This window comes from Dermacentor albipictus, chromosome 3 (assembly GCF_038994185.2).
Source record: "Dermacentor albipictus isolate Rhodes 1998 colony chromosome 3, USDA_Dalb.pri_finalv2, whole genome shotgun sequence".
Lineage (NCBI taxonomy): Eukaryota > Metazoa > Arthropoda > Arachnida > Ixodida > Ixodidae > Dermacentor > Dermacentor albipictus.
This window is the reverse complement of record NC_091823.1, coordinates 150,548,852-150,564,781: the sequence shown is the minus strand read 5'-3', so window position 1 is coordinate 150,564,781 and position 15,930 is coordinate 150,548,852. Positions and strand designations below refer to the sequence as shown.

At 45.1% G+C, this 15,930-nt stretch overlaps 1 protein-coding gene across 1 annotated transcript in view; it reads right to left on the bottom strand.

Moving 5' to 3' along the window:
• The window catches only part of LOC139057624 (probable serine/threonine-protein kinase fhkB), a 143,957-nt gene that overhangs the window by 48,259 nt on the left and 79,768 nt on the right, over positions 1–15,930 (bottom strand). Inside the window, exon 8 of the mRNA XM_070536176.1 lies at positions 7,602–8,288. Coding sequence (XP_070392277.1) covers positions 7,661–8,288 — 628 coding nt within the window. The 3' untranslated portion in view covers positions 7,602–7,660. The remainder of the gene's footprint in view (positions 1–7,601; positions 8,289–15,930) is intronic.

Sequence of the window (15,930 nt, the reverse complement as noted above, 5' to 3'; positions counted from 1 at the left end):
TCTGGCAAAAGATACATATAATGTTTTCATCACAGTTTCACAAGAATTCACGTTGAAAGTTTCAATTATCCAAAAAAGATGACATTTCTCTCTTTCTCTTCGCTCGAAACTACCGGCACCTGCCAAAATTTACATCGCGAAAGTCCAAGCATATATATATAGGCCACATATGCTTAGGGTATCTGCTACTCGAAAATAGTTAGATGTCATTTCCAACTTTAACATCAATGGACTAACATATCTCTAATATAATAAGCACTTATAGCCCGATCGGTTGCCTTAGTTCATATCTAGTTTCTATAGTAATATTTGTTTGGTGACCTTTGTACACGTATTTATCATAGATGGTTGCTTCGTGGCCCTCACCATCCCTAATTGCTTGCACGAAAAATGCTGATAGGCAGAAACCGTGCTACTCTCGAAATATTCAACAGGTTGCTGTCCTGTGAGTGTTTATGTTCCATCATAATATATTGAAACGAAAACAGAAAGTAACTGTTCAGGATGTTTGTTACGCTCAAACACATGAACGTGCCTCGTGTCTAAGGTCCCCCTTTTGGAAATACTGCAACTGTCAAAAGTGCCCATGAACCTGGAAGTACTTCCAGGTTCATTCAGTACTTTCTGAATTGTTCGATATGAAATTTATGCTGATATCAGGATCGCTTTGCGAACGCTTAATGGCCACGCAGTCTCTAGGACACGTCCAGGTGCGTCACCTGTGTCGGCCACCTGCACCATGGTCGTAAGTTGGGGCAGTGAATCTTAGCCTCTGGTGATTTAATCAGCCATCTTCCTCCTAGCTCTGCATGCTTGACAGCAACAGAGCTTTTCGTGTGTGTGTGCGTGCGTGCGTGCGTGTGTGCGTGTGTGTGTGTGTGTGTGTGTGTGTGTGTGTTTGTGTGTGTGTGTGTGTGTGTGCACTCAGAAGTGCACTGCAGCCCACACCGGTCCGTGTCCGTGTGAGCTGTAGTCCTAGCTTTTCCCGTCTATACGTGAGCATGGAGGGACAGAAACATGGCGCGCCAATGTGGACATATATATGTTGGAATACCATCCGAGGCACACATTCCTTAAATTTGAGCGTTTACATGGTTCGCTGAATATAAGTGAGCCCAGTGGGCATAATGCTGTGAGTTTAATACTGCCTAAGTTTCATTCTGGTGAAATAACAACATTCATTTCGGGCACCCTTTAATGCTTAGGCTTACTCCGTTTACGGAAATGCGCTTCATAAAGGGCCCCTCCCCTGATCTGGCCATTTTGAGCTGGCAAAAGCAGAGCATACAATGTGCGATAACAATCGCGTCTCCAAGGTACTACATCGCTACGCACCGCGGAAAGATCTGAAATCCCCTGCGCCTACGTAATCGTGTCCGCAGTGTGACGTTGCTCGTGGTGACACGTCACTTGGAGAATTATTCATGACATACGTTATCTGTGGGGATCTGTTGCTTGAATTGACGAATTGAAGTTTAGAAAAATAATTAAACGCACAAACGGAATGTCTGCGTGTTTTGTGCTTTACTTCACACCGAAGCAAGATAGATGTAGTTCCGCTTCGTCTGCGTGTTCTCACCGTCGTGCGGTCACGTGCGCAAGTACCGAAACTACGTTATTTTCTACCCGGTTCCAGCGCATGATCACGCTCTGCGATCCGCTTGTTCCACCTCGCTATTCGTGTAGCACTGAATTATACCGCTGGTCACGTTTCCTTCAGCACAGCGAACAAAATCGTGCGCTGCGCGAACGAGGCAACAGCTCGCGCGCGACGCTGTGGGTGGAAGTGTGTAGCTCCGTAAAAGAATCCGGGAGCACAAAAAAAAATAAAGGCGGTGCCTGTGACGTACGCGTCTCGCGTGCTCGAGGACCAGTGTGGGAGAACGCGGGGAAGGAATTTCGCTTGTGTAGGCTAGACGAGGCATAGAGTTTATCACTATATTACCTAGAGGGAAATCTGGCGCTGCTGCGCTGTGGTATAGGTAAGAATGCTGATATATTGTGACTTCGGATTGGAATTGTTCTCGGACAGTGAGCAACGCACTCTTCCGGTGTCACAATGATTCATTTTCTACTAAAACTGCACGTAAAAAGCTGTTTTAGCTTTATTATTACACAAAAACATGTTTATTTAGCTATGAGAACTTGTTGTTGCATGTACAATTACGTGAAGCATGCGCTTCAAGTTAAGATTCATTTCTGAAAGCACGGGTGAGCACCGAGCTTTGTATGTTATCGTGATTCTTGTGAGTTTGAGTGCGAGCGAGCCCCGTATAGTTTGGTCGTCGTGAGTATCAGCTTAACCGCCTCAGAAGAATTTTGGTGAGTTTGAGTCCGAAAGTGCGTTAAGGAAAAATATATTCTGTTCGCGAGTCTTGGTGATGTTGCCTAAATTTCTCATCCTATGCATATAATTCTTCTCTTCGTTTTACACGGCTATTTCGTACATTCTTATTGATTGAGCTGAACGATACGGCAACAAACTCTTACATCCATCTGTTATAAAAAAACTTCTACTGATTTTTACTAGTGACACAATTCTACTCTTTAAACATTTATGAATATTTGTTACGTTGATTTCAACATAACTTCCCCTCCTCTTTGATCACTGGATATGGAGAACAGAATTCAGAAAGCTAACCACACACTGCGATACAATTAACAATAGGTCCACACGAGGTATCGCGTCCTTGTTGAAATGACTAAAGTAGGAATTACTGAGACCTCAAAGATCCAACTATATCTTAGAAGAAAGTAGCGAAAGTAGGCCACATAGAATGGACACATCTTCTCTAGCAACTATCATCTGTGTCTAACGCACCTTTGGAAAGTTACCGGGATGTAAGATAAAGTGTTTGAATAAAGTAAGTAAAATGCATAAAGAAAATAAGTAGCCAACCCCGTAGGCACAGGTCCTTATAACGGTATTTCATTTCTATTTTGAAGCTAGATCTAACAAAAATTTCGCAGTTGTGTTTAAGAAATGCTCGTTTAGCTCTGTCTTAACATCATGGCACATTGTGCATATTATTATAGGTCTAGCACTGAATAGCAACTAATAAACCTAGCTCCTCAATGAAATATGTCAGGCATTGAAATATCCTCAAACTGAAATAGAATCAAACAGGTGGTGAGACAGGCACTGTTGCAAATTCAAAGAGGTTGCTCCTTTATTGAGATGGCGCTTTAATCGAGCGATCCCGCAATCGGGGGCTTTGCCCGTAACTGCATATCAGTATGAGTTCCCTCCTGCGTTAAAGGCTATAATTTTACAACTGAAGGCGTTTCTTTCTGATGACACAGAGAAATTGGCTTATTAAAACGTCTGCTACTGCAGCCAGAAAATAAATCAGCAGGTTTTGGTGGCTCCTCTGACACTAACTGTTTACTGCGACAGGAAGAATATCTTACAAGAGACACAGTCCAGAAGAACATCACATATGTGATGCATGAGAAATCGTCCTCGTTTTCTGCAGCGTTGCCTTTTTTAGTGTCTCCCAGGCTACACACACACAAAAACTGGTATCGAGGTGTTTTGCTAGCTTGGCTATGCTGAATTTTTTTCTCTATGGAATACAGAAATGTACAGGTAACTATTCCATAGTTCCTCGAGTTAAGCTTGCTATTGTGCAAGTGCTAAGCAACGCATAATCCTTACTCGGTCAAATTTCCAGTGGAAGCTCATAAATTTAATTTATTGCTCCTGAACTGAAAGGGAGCTAGTCCAAATAGGCTAAGAGTTCACTGATATTGTCTACAGTTCATTACTAGAAGCGATAACAACTTAACATAAGCCAATATTCCGAAATATTGTTCGCTATTTGGTGAAGAAATTACTGATAAGGTAAACCTCCTTGGCAACTTTTCTATGGCAAGGTTGGGTTGGAGCGCAATAGGAGCAGAAGAAATTGCACATTAGGAGAGCCTGAACTGTTGTGGGGCAAGAGGCTGTGTGCCAGATTCATATAGCTAGTATTAAAGATGCTGCCGTGTCCGCTGTTCATGTTAATGACGCTAAGGTTAAAATGACTCATTTGTACCCAGAAGGCAAAGGCCGTGCCGAACCATATCTAACTTTATTCCCGTAACCATAATGGGAAGTTACAAGCAACCAAACAGTTTTGGATAATAGGCCAGAATCTGAAGCCAGGTAACAAAGCAAGTATCCTTAACTAGCTGAGTGCGAGTTACATTCAAAATGATTAACTACTTCGCATTGCCTCCAGAGCAAGAAACGAAGACGAATAGAAGGCGACTGCTATCTTTAAAAAAAAGTGTGCGGAATGTTTAGCAATTTATCGATGTTTTCTGCCTCAAGAAACGCTGAATGCGCACAGACACCGCAAATGCACGACGTGTCTAAATTTTGCTGTCTAAGAGCGTAAAATACAGTTAAAATTTTCAGATATAAGATTTTTAGTGAGCATAAGATATTTGGTGATTGCAAGAGTCATAAGAGTTGTAGTGACGAAATACTGCACTAGGGAGGCTAATTCCTTTTCTAGAGAGAGTGCGTGTGCTTGTTGAAGCTTAGTGGCCTTTCCTAATTTTGTTTCACCAGAACTAGTATAGCCCTACTGGCACTCGGCAGATATTTTGGCAGTGTCAGGTGTCAGGACTGGATGACGCTTCAAACTTCTTAGCTTCAGATTACAAACTCGCTATTCTACCTCTCCTCGACGGCACCATTCAGTCTCTAATGGCTCTAATGTCTCTAATGAATGCCGCCTTGGCCTGGCCAAGCCGGCATTCAGGCCTGCGACGTGGCAGTGTCTGCTTAGAATCCCTAGTGCCAAGAATCCCTAGGCCGCCACTGGAAACTGAACCTGGCAACGCTTAATTCACGAACTCTCTGGAGCGAAGCTATGTTAGCTGACTTTTTTGAGGTATTATTATGCATTGTTTGTGATATTACAGGCCTTAGTGAGCTTACAAGAACTGGTTACGATTTAACTGGACTGACTGACAGCCACGTCCTCTGCTACAGATGCCTTCCAGAAAAGGGGCAACACGGGGCACGATTTCAAACGCACAAGATAACAGCGGGTAAGATTGATGAATTCTGCGGGATTAAGTAAAGGGTAGCAGTCATCGCAATAAAACTAAATAAAAAATATAGACTAAGGATAATCAAGGCCTATGCGCATCTCGTGTCATGTTAATAAAATAATAAAGGTTTTATGAAGATGTTGATTTGGCAATGAGAAAGGTGCAAACATAGTATACTGTAGTCGTGGGCGACTTCAATGATAAAGTCGGGCAGGAGCAAGCTGTGGAAGAAGGTAATAGCAATTATGGCATCGTTTCTACGAAAACTGATGATAGAATTTGCGGAAAGGAATACACTCCAAATAACGAATGCCTTCTTCAGCAAGCGCGGAAAGAGAAGGTGGATCTGGAAAAACCCTAATGAAGAAACGATAAGTGAAATATATTTTTACGAGCCCACATTGAGCCGCTGCAAAGACAAGCACACTTTGTTCTCCTCTTCCCCTGTTCTTTCGGTAGCTTTAGCCTAACACTCCGCCCTTCACAGACGAAGCCCGCTGGGCAAATAACTGTAACGTCCACTCGGAGTCACGTGGATGACAGCGTTTTAGGCGGGTGACGAGAACAAGCTGCGTCTTCTTACACCGGTAGCCATTAAACGAGACGAGCAGTCGAATAGGACACTTCAGTTAGGCGATTGGTGATGACGAAAGGCCCGGTGTAACCAGCCAGAAACTTCTGGCACAGATCGCGCTTGCGAAGTAGTGTCCAAAGCCTTATGGTGTTTCTTTGTAGTACAACACATTCTGATGCACAGTGATATTCACTGTGTCTATGACTTCAGGCACAGGCACGTTTACAACCACGAACTTTTCATGGATTAGCTGTGATAACACTACCTCTGCGATCATCGCTGGATACTAAAATTTGGATATTTGAAAACCAGACAAGAAATGGTTCACTCATTTTGTGACAGAAGAGTTTGGTTTGATGTGTCAAACTAGTTGAAATTGCTAAACTACTCAACGCCTGTGGTGTATATATTTACTTTTGGTAACTATTCTGACTCAGGTTGTAACCGAACCAATCAGCGTATATCACAACAATAATAAAGCTATCGTCACTGCTATTACTAAATTATAAAAATAAATACATGTACTCTTGTCTAACCTTGTGTGATGTGCCACAGCTTCGCTGGTCGTCCCCATTGAGAGTGAAATGGCTCATCAATACTTCCTTTCACCCTCGCACGGCCGCTGCCGCCACCGATGCGTGAAAACATGTGCCATCTTGTGGTGCTGAAGGAATCCAACTGCGTCCGCGGCGCTGGCTTTTCGCTGATTGGTTGAGTTTTTGCCCGCGGCCACAACAAATTCCAAATGCATTGGAGGGGGGGGGGGGGGGCAGGGAGAAGTGTAAAGGTATACAGCTTCACTGTTAAAACTGCATAATATATTGGTCGTGCGGCTCAAGACAAGTGACCCAGCATTCGTGCGTTCACTGCTATATGGTATGTGAATGCGTAGCACGCGGCAGCAGGTTAGATAGGCTCATCAGCTGCCTCGGTAGCTGGTTCCGTCTAAGGCTATGGTCGAGGACGTCGTCGGCCGCCTACCAACAATAGGAGCCCTTCGGACAGGATCCCTGTAGAGGGCACAGAGAGCTACAAATGCAGCCCTAAAAATAAATGTAGAATAAGGCCGTGGCTACCGACACTGCCAAATTATGACAGAAATGACTACGTAACAGCCACACGTGCAAATTTAGCTACACAACACATTTTGCCGTTGTATCAACGCTCAACGCTTTTGCTTGGCTTGTCCTCAGCTGATAAAACACGATGATGCTTTGCACCAGGTCGAGAGTTTATTTTGCAGGTTCAAGTGGCGGGATTCTGCCAGAGGCAAATTGCACAAAGGCGCGTATACGTTAGTTTTGGAGACACGTAATAAATCCTGGGTTGGCGAACTCGGAGTCCGAAGCTTCTAATACGCTGGCTGTCATTAGCCCAAGTGGTGCGAAAGAAGTCAAAGCTCATCAGTCAACATCACCACAGTGATCAGCGCCAACGTTTGCATAAATTTGCCAGCCTCATAATAAGACACGTTAAAGGGCACGTCACATTACTACACACCGCCGTAAACGAAGCACATATCGGTTCAACAATCTGCGCGGCTTCAGATAAAATTGGTTCTAGTAGTCGACCTTGCGATTTAAAGTAGATGCACATCTGGTAAGAGCCCAAAGCTGGAGCCGGAGTATCCAAGCGGCACCGACGCCGTTCTGTATACATTGGAATACGGCCTTGGCGTACGAGGCGAACTGCTGCTCAAGAGCACAATTCCGTTAGAATTGCGAACGGATTTTGGATATTGTAAAACGTCATCGGCCTATCTGTGAACATATAAAGAGGCACTTCTATGTGTTCGCTCCTGGTTCAGTGGTGCTGCGATTGCAACGTATGCTGTTGCACATACATATAAACATTACAACTGTTATCTACTCAAAAGATGTTTCAAATTGTTAACTGCCGCGACGATAGCTAAAAACGGTAGTAAGGAAAAATGGCGTTGCTTACTACCGTATACGCATCCGTAGGCAGCGTGACTTACATGGAATGGGTGGTTTTGGAATGCAGATAACCGGTGTTCGATAGGCCTTCGGTGTCTTCTTAGGAGACGGGGTCGTCGGCGTGATCGTTGTCGTTGGTTGTGGTCGTGGTCGCTTCGTTGTCGTTGTCGTAGTAGTCGTCGTGGTGGTGGTCGTAGTTGTCGTAGTAGTAGTTGTCGTGGTAGTGGTCGTCGTAGTAGTCGTCGTAGTAGTTGTCGTGGTAGTAGTCGTCGTAGTAGTCGTAGTAGTTGTCGTCGTGGTAGTGGTTGTCGTTGTCGTAGTAGTCGTCGTGGTGGTGGTGGTCGTAGTTGTCGTAGTAGTAGTTGTCGTGGTAGTGGTCGTCGTAGTAGTCGTAGTAGTTGTCGTCGTGGTAATGGTTGTCGTTGTCGTTGGTCGTGGTCGTGGTCGTGGTCGTGGTCGTGGTCGTGGTCGGGTCGTTGTCGTTGTCGTAGTAGTCGTGGTGGTGGTGGTCGTAGTTGTCGTAGTAGTAGTTGTCGTGGTAGTGGTCGTCGTGGTTGTGGTCGTCGTAGTAGTCGTCGTAGTAGTTGTCGTCGTGGTAGTGGTCGTCGTAATCGTTGGTGTTGTCGTCGTCGGCTTGGCAATGTTCCTCATCGTAGTAGCGATCGCCATCGTAGTAGTGGTCCTCATCGTGGTACTCTTCACAGTAGTAGTAGTGCTCGTCGTTCCGCCTGGAAATAAAAAATACCTATTAAGGAAAATAGTGAGGCAGGCGAATCTGTCAAAAATAATTCTGACAATAACTTTTACGTGTACGTTTTCTCTTTATTGTTTAATCTGCAGGGCACTTTCCCTATTACGATGAATAAGACGTTCACGTAAACGCGGGCTTTCATAATCGAACCCTTATCAAAACTTCCTCAGCTCACTGAGGCGAAAGGCGGATATTGGGAGTTTAAGAATATTAGGCATTTAGAATACGACTCGAATAGCCACTACTATTTTGTTCGTTTTCGATTAGAGCGAGCACTATATGATGTTGGATATTTGTTTCTTTATGTTATGTAAGGGATAAAACCACTTACTGGGGTCACAAGGGAAAGATAACGATACATGTGAGGAATGTGACAGATGAGCCTGTGCCGCTTAGGGGCGTGATGCACAATGCAAACCTTTCAACAAATTTTGCCGCAACAAAATTATTACGCCTAGTGTAATCACCAAGCTTAAGCGGCTGATAGAATAAGGAAGCTTGTATGCCCGCCGCTGCAAAGACTCGCGCTGTAGTCGACAAACGACGTGTTTGTAATGATAGCACAGATGACAGCGAGTAGTAAGGGTATGTCGATTTACAAAACTTACACAGCTGTCACAACTGCAGACGTAAGTAGGAATTTCTACGATAAGAAAAATTGCGAACATAATGATGTACTAAGGTTTGTTGGTAGAGATGTGGCTTGTCTATAGCAGATAGGTTTCTCTCCCCGTAGATACGTATATCTGCGCCACACGACCTGACACGGCTGAACGTTGTAATCTGCTGTTGCGGCCGATTGGCCAGAAGCCACAACTGATAGCCCAGGATGGCGCATGCAGTCATCTTTGCGGGGCGCTCTCAACTGTCATGGCAATTAAAGTGCATTGAAGTGCATTGGGCAGTCTTGGTTCATAATTGTGTTCGGGGTGCGTTGTTGTGGAAAGCTGTGCTGCCACCTTCTGTCTACTGTACGATAGGCTGTGTTTGTGCGCGGCCTGACTTTTTATACTCGTCATGGTAGTGTATTGGGTTGCAGCAGATGGGTGTGTGACAGCCATTTCTAACAACTGGCAGGCTTGTCAATGGTTATTTTTAAGTACTTCTACCATTTCCTTTTTTTGGTTGAAATTTCCCTCGCTCACAGAGCTGCGGGTTTATATTTTCCCCAACGCTTTTGAGGCCACAATTATCTGTGCGAATTGAAACAACAGAAACATAAGAAGCCTAGGCGTTTCTAATTTTCAAGACTGATTGCTGGTGGGCAATTTGTTGCCGTGTTTCCTGCTGTTATAATCAATATCTTACAATATTGCTCACAGATTCAATTCAGCCCTAAGTCGAAGCGGCTTATTGTCCCCGCCCACTCGCGGCTTACTGTGTGAGCGAACGTACGAGAACGACAGACAGCAATGCTGCCTATGAAGTGAATCGGGACGTCAATGCCATGAAATATAACAAAAGAAATTGCTAATAACATCACGTATCATGACTGATACGAGAATCAGGTAGACTGTTCGCACAAGCGTGAAGTTGTGAAATATTATACACCGCATGGACGGAGCGAATATTCTTTGCTTGAGTGCGCTCGTAGCCATTAGTGTTACAGGAAACCGCATGAATATTCTACGTGGGTAACAACTTTTGAGCGGACAATACCTGTCGGGTTGGTCCATACCTGTCGATTCTTATCTACTAGAAAGATCCGTGCCTGCAAGCGGCACCGTTTTATAAGGCAGCAGGGCGTCGGCAGAAAGCCGCCTGCGATTTGATATTTAAGGTGCCCCAGCTGGCTTTAGCCCAGCTGTTCGACGAAAACAGAGAATAAAGAACGCGGTGCGTTCGCTCGTCAGAGCTGTTACGACAATGTTTTATAAGGTTTTATAACGACACAGACAATGGGACAGCCTTACAGAACGTGACACGAAGCCCACCTTTTATTGCTCCAAATCGTTACTCTTTCGTTAACAAAGAACTGCAGCCTATAGTAAACTACCTGACACCGCGAAACCTATGCGCCCGTGTCAGGGTGTCTACCAAGTTGATATTTTCGAATTCCCTGAGTTTTCCATGTTTTCTCTGAGTGACACAGAACTTTATTTTATGTAAGCAAAGGGCTGGCGCACCAAATCGCCCGATGCTGTCACTCTCAAGTAAGCATTAAGAAGAAAACTTAATTTAGTGTGAATAGTAAGCAGTAGTGTTTATTTTAACCAAGATGGAAAAATGAAGGGAGGGGATAATAACATGCCCAGCAAAAAAATATCTTCGAAAAGGAAAAATGATAAAGGCAATTGCAGATCGAGTCGAAAATTGTCAAATACAAATAAAAATATATGGATACAGAAGCATATATTTTCGAAAATGAGCTACTTCTATCAAGCGATAGCAAGATCATTGGTATTATGCCCGAACTTTGACCAAAGTGAGATTTTCTCAGCTACTGGAAAGTCGACCTCAACTATCCTCACATAATCTCAGCCGGCGCACAATGCCTCCGTTTTGTTTTTCACCACTTTCATGAGTTTATTTTGGTTTGGATGAGGGTCACCTTCATTTACGCGTGAGCTAACACTTTGCTTTTTGAGCTAAAGTTCCTTCAAAGAAGAGGCGGCGGGGTTCCTTTCCCGAACATTCCTTCACACGATAGCCATTTCCGTTATTGTCCGCGTTCTGCCGCGCGTTCGCCCCACGAACCATTTGAAGCATCCTCATTGCCAGTTGCACAGTCAACGCTCGATTTTTAGACTTCCAAGGGGCCATGAAAGTGTCAGAAAAATCAAATCGAGCAGTTCGAAAAAAAAAAGAATGCATGTCTTTTACTCCCCTTAAGGCCTCAAATCGTCGCAGGCACGTCCTATAAGGCTCTGAAGGCCAGCCAGTACACTTAGTAAGCATATCGGCGCTTGTACTGTGATAGGCGACGACGGGTGCACGCGTGTATATAATTATGGGATGCGTACTGTCTCCCTTGACAGTTGCCCCTTCCCACGCTTGTTAAGCTTCACCGCAATACTTATTTTACGCTTCACCGTGTAACACAACTGTACTGAGGAGAAACTGCCTTTCGGAAACCGTCATTATGCAGCGTACCATACTTCCTAAGCTTCAAAGCCAATCGCGAGGACTACAAAGGCGGAGTCGGTGCTCGAAGTAGCTAAGCCTCGGGTTGCCGCGGTGGTGGCTACGGCTGCCAGCGGATCTGTGTGCGGGGGCGCTGGTTCCAGGCGGCGAGATAATCAAAATGGTGGTGTTGTCTTTGATTAATGCCGTTTCGGACCTGCGGTCGCGGTGAACGATCCGGGAAATTCGGACAGCGAAGAGAATTTGTTACAATTCTTCAGTTTTAGTCGAGCCAGGAGTGGGGATACTTTCGTTCCCTTTCAAGAAAACGACAGCTGCGCTTCCATGATTGAAGCACAAGTTCCCTCAGTTTTCCTTGAGCATTGCCAGACTATCCGAATTCCCCGAGAATTTCCGATTTCCCTGGCTTGTCTGTTTGGTAGATACTATGTTTACCTCCCCATTATAAGATTGCTATTTATTATGAAGTGCGCAGAAGATGCGCACTTACGGTACGTTTAAATGCCCAGAAAAATCATATGAATTTGGTGAGGTTTCGGTAACGTAGACTACATAGGCTCGAGTAAACACACATGCACACCAGCACGCACGTACACAGACACACACACTTACACGCACAACGCACACACACACACACACACACACACACACACACACACACACACACACACACACACACACACACACACATATATATATATATATATATATATATATATATATATATATATATATATATATTTTTTTTTATTTGAATATACTGCAGGCCCTTCACGGCCCGTGCAGGATATATATATATATATATATATATATATATATATATTACTTATCTGAGTAAAATTGGACATCAGCATAACGTCCAGCCCCCAGGAAAGCTCCTACGGTACGTGTGCAATACCATACACAAAGGAATTCAACGTTGCCACGGACAAAATGCGCTCTTGCCTCAAGAGAAACCATGCTCAAAACTATCCGTGTACATTCCTGATTCCATTCATTGCTAGATTCATAACATTTAGCAAAGTCGTAAGTACATAGGGGCAGCTTACTTGGCCGCGCGGAATACAACGACTTCGTCCGGATGGGCGCCATTTTCAAACGCACCCACCAAGCCCTCCGTGCAATTGACTTCTCTCATTCTTGGCCAAATTGCAGCACATGTCTGTGCATTCTCTTGAGCACACGAAGTTGGCAGCAGCTGCAGTTCGGGCAAGGCCTTGTCGTTGAGACCTAGTGTGCAATATATTGTACGCTGTGTCTCACGAGGGTTTAAGTGGGCGCCCATTCACTTATTGACACGTTTGCGATAGAGTGGGCGTAAAATTGCGAGCCAACCGGGATAGATGTGCGTAGATACTGTGCTCAAAACATACTATGAGAGGAAGCGGTACTACTCGCTTTAACGAGCGATACCCACTCTTGCCGACGTTCCTGGGCTGAAGCACATTCTTTGAAGGATCGCGATGCAAGGATGGTGGATGAGCAAATTTCTGTATCATCGAGGAAGGCCTTACATCTCGAAGTGCCGGTCACACGTACGGACAGTTGCACCAACTTCGCTACACACAATCATTCAATTCCTTAATAAATCAGTTACTCTATCTGCGACGAACTGCTGCACCCGTCTTCAATGCACGAAATTCAGTCCGGCATGATTGGAGTAAAATGCTTTAGCGAACACTCAGTTGAATTTCTGACAGCTGAACGCACAGAATCAACGTGTGAGTGCTAATGGTTTCGTATTCGTGCGTGGTCGTTGAGGGAACGGGTGGCATTCCACCGAACGCGCCATTTCACGGAACACACTAGTCCGTGCAACAGGTCAATATATTGTTTTGCTTTGTTAGCTCTAGCTTGATGAATTTACAGATTTTGCTTAGAACCACTCCCCTGTATGACGTCGTGATTTCCCTTAGGGTATGCTAAATAAATAAGTAAATAAAAGAAAGAGTAAAGGGGACCCACTGATGTGCGCAAGTAAATGTCACTTTATTTTCTTTCCCACGCAAAAAAACAGAGTACCCGATGGTTTCAAACCACAAATTCTCTTGTCCGAAATCTCTCCTGGCACATATGAACGCGGCATACTTCTGTGCATACGACTTAAATGAACAACGTCGATGCAGTATTTAGCATAAAACGAAGTCCTGTGGCTGTAACATAAAACTATTTCAATATGTTTTTATTCTAATCTCCTGACGCCAAGTTTGCGTACCGGCGGCGAAAGCACCGGGCGGTAACCCGCAGAGTTGTCTGAACAGATCAATCAAATGCTTTCCTCGTTCATAGGAGGTCACTTTTGTTGGCTTGAAAAACGAAGAACATTGCCTACACTGAGCGGCTTGTCTTATCTAATTCGCTGACAGGAGGCGATGAGCACGCCTAACTGGAGAGGCATTCGATGGGGCTGAGCCACTGCACTGAAAGTCGATAACCGGATGAAGAAGGTGGTGCCGGCGTCTGCGATTGGTCCGCTTTTCCTTACTTAGCTTGCAGCGGCTGGTCAACAATCGCGGCTGCATGGAACGGAAGCTTAAGAATGACGCTGGAACAGATCCTCAGCATGCAGAGTTGGCAGAATGAGGTCGTAAACGTGCCGAAAGTGCTCGAAAACGCTACACGGCCACGCCAGACGTTTTATTATACGCAAATGAGCCCCTGCTCTCCGGCAGGGGCGAGTAGCCAGCGCCTTAGCGATCGGCTGCAGTCATCTTTTATTCCTTTCGGAAGGGCGCAGCCTGAGGCTATTCTGAAGAAAATGCAGTTTTGTTCAGCATTTTATTGCATCTTAAAGGGAAGCTGAAGAGTCTGTCGAATGCAATAAGACGCTCATATACGGATGCGGGAACCTTATAAACCATGTAGGCAAAATTTGTTTTTTTTTTTCAATTAGGAGCGGCGTAATCGTCGGTTGAAATTGCGCTGTAGCTCCGCCCCCCCGTTGAGTGAGCGAGCGGAGCGGAGACCGGAAACCGCGGTGTTGTGACGTCACCTCTGTTTCGTTCCCTCGCAGCGTCCGCGACCGTGCCTGACCGCGCTTGTTTCTGCGTGCGTGCCATCGCAATCTGCTTCGATCGACCCTGCATTCCTTTGTTGGTGCGTCTGCGCGTATGTAGAGTGGTAGTCAACGTGGGTGGTAGTCAACGTGAGTGGTAATCAACATGAGTGGAAGTCAACGTGAGCGGTAGTCAATAGATGAAGGTTACTACACGTACTGCATTAACCGGGAAGCTTTTCACGCGTTTAAACCGTCTTTGTAGATTGCCTACAGCTTCGGGCCGCGCACAAACGCCGACGATCGCATCCCCGCTTACGTTCCACGAGGAGGCACGCAGGAACACAACACTACAGTTGTTTGACCGGAAACGAGCTCACTAGATCGACGAAAGATCGGCGAGATCATTAGATCGCTTTGCAAAAAATATACCCACCATAGATCATTTCCAACACGAGGAGATGCCAAGACTTTGCTTTCATTCGCGTCGAAAGCACTGCTCCCACCAGCATCGTTTGCTTCTTCGAGAGGCCGGCTCTTCGCAATCGGCTCGTAATTGTAGGGAGTAACGCCGAACTCCTCAGAAAAACGCGGTCTCTCTAAATTTTCCATTACAGTCTCAGGAAAACAGCACCAAACTACCTGGCACCGTGCTTCATGTGTAGCGGCAGCGGTCGGTTACTAGAGTTGACGTCACGAGGTGCACCGACCAATCACAGGCGGATACGAGACGCGCGGGCTGGGCGTGTCCGCTGCTGCACTTTTCGTCGAAATAAAATATATTTGCGCTTTCTTTCGCTCAATTTTGATACGATATTCGAATTCGGAGGGTTGAAAACCGTTATGTACAGATGTTCACTCATTTTTTCTGGAAAACCTTTCAACTTCCCTTTAACATACCCTTATTGAATTCTTGTTCGCTTGGCAGGTTCTTGAACATTGCATTTGTCCTCTGCAAATTATTCTTCAACCTACTCGCACACTTAGTCGGTTGAGGTTCTCAAGTGACTGAGGCAGTGTGTAGCCAGCGTTGTTGAGCAGGGTGTTGTGATCGGCCAGGTGAAGGCTGGTCATGTATTAGCCGTTCATCGTCGCTCCTAATCCTTCCGAGTCTATTAGCTTGAATATATCTGATAAGCATGCAGTGAATATCATTTTGCATATAGTGTCTCCATGCCTGACCGCATTCTCGATAAGTATTTTTTCGATTACCTTAAAACATGTGAAGCCTGAATAATCTCCGAGGCAGAGTCGAAGCCTGAGGAGTTGTGGATAGGTGCGCTGGGGCTTGAACGTAAATATGGAAATCGCACATGAATGAAAGGATTCTCGAGCTGTCAGCCGAATGCTGCAAGCACAATGGTCTTGATGTGAAGTTCGTTCTGTCCTTCACTACAACCCGTAGGGCATGCACTTACACTGCTCATTAAACACAAATGTCGTAGGTTCGTCCAAACGCACTGAATTAAGGGATCAAATTGTGCGGCGCCAGGACATCACACAAGTCGGTATAATCCGAGTGATGTAAATGCTGTTCCTG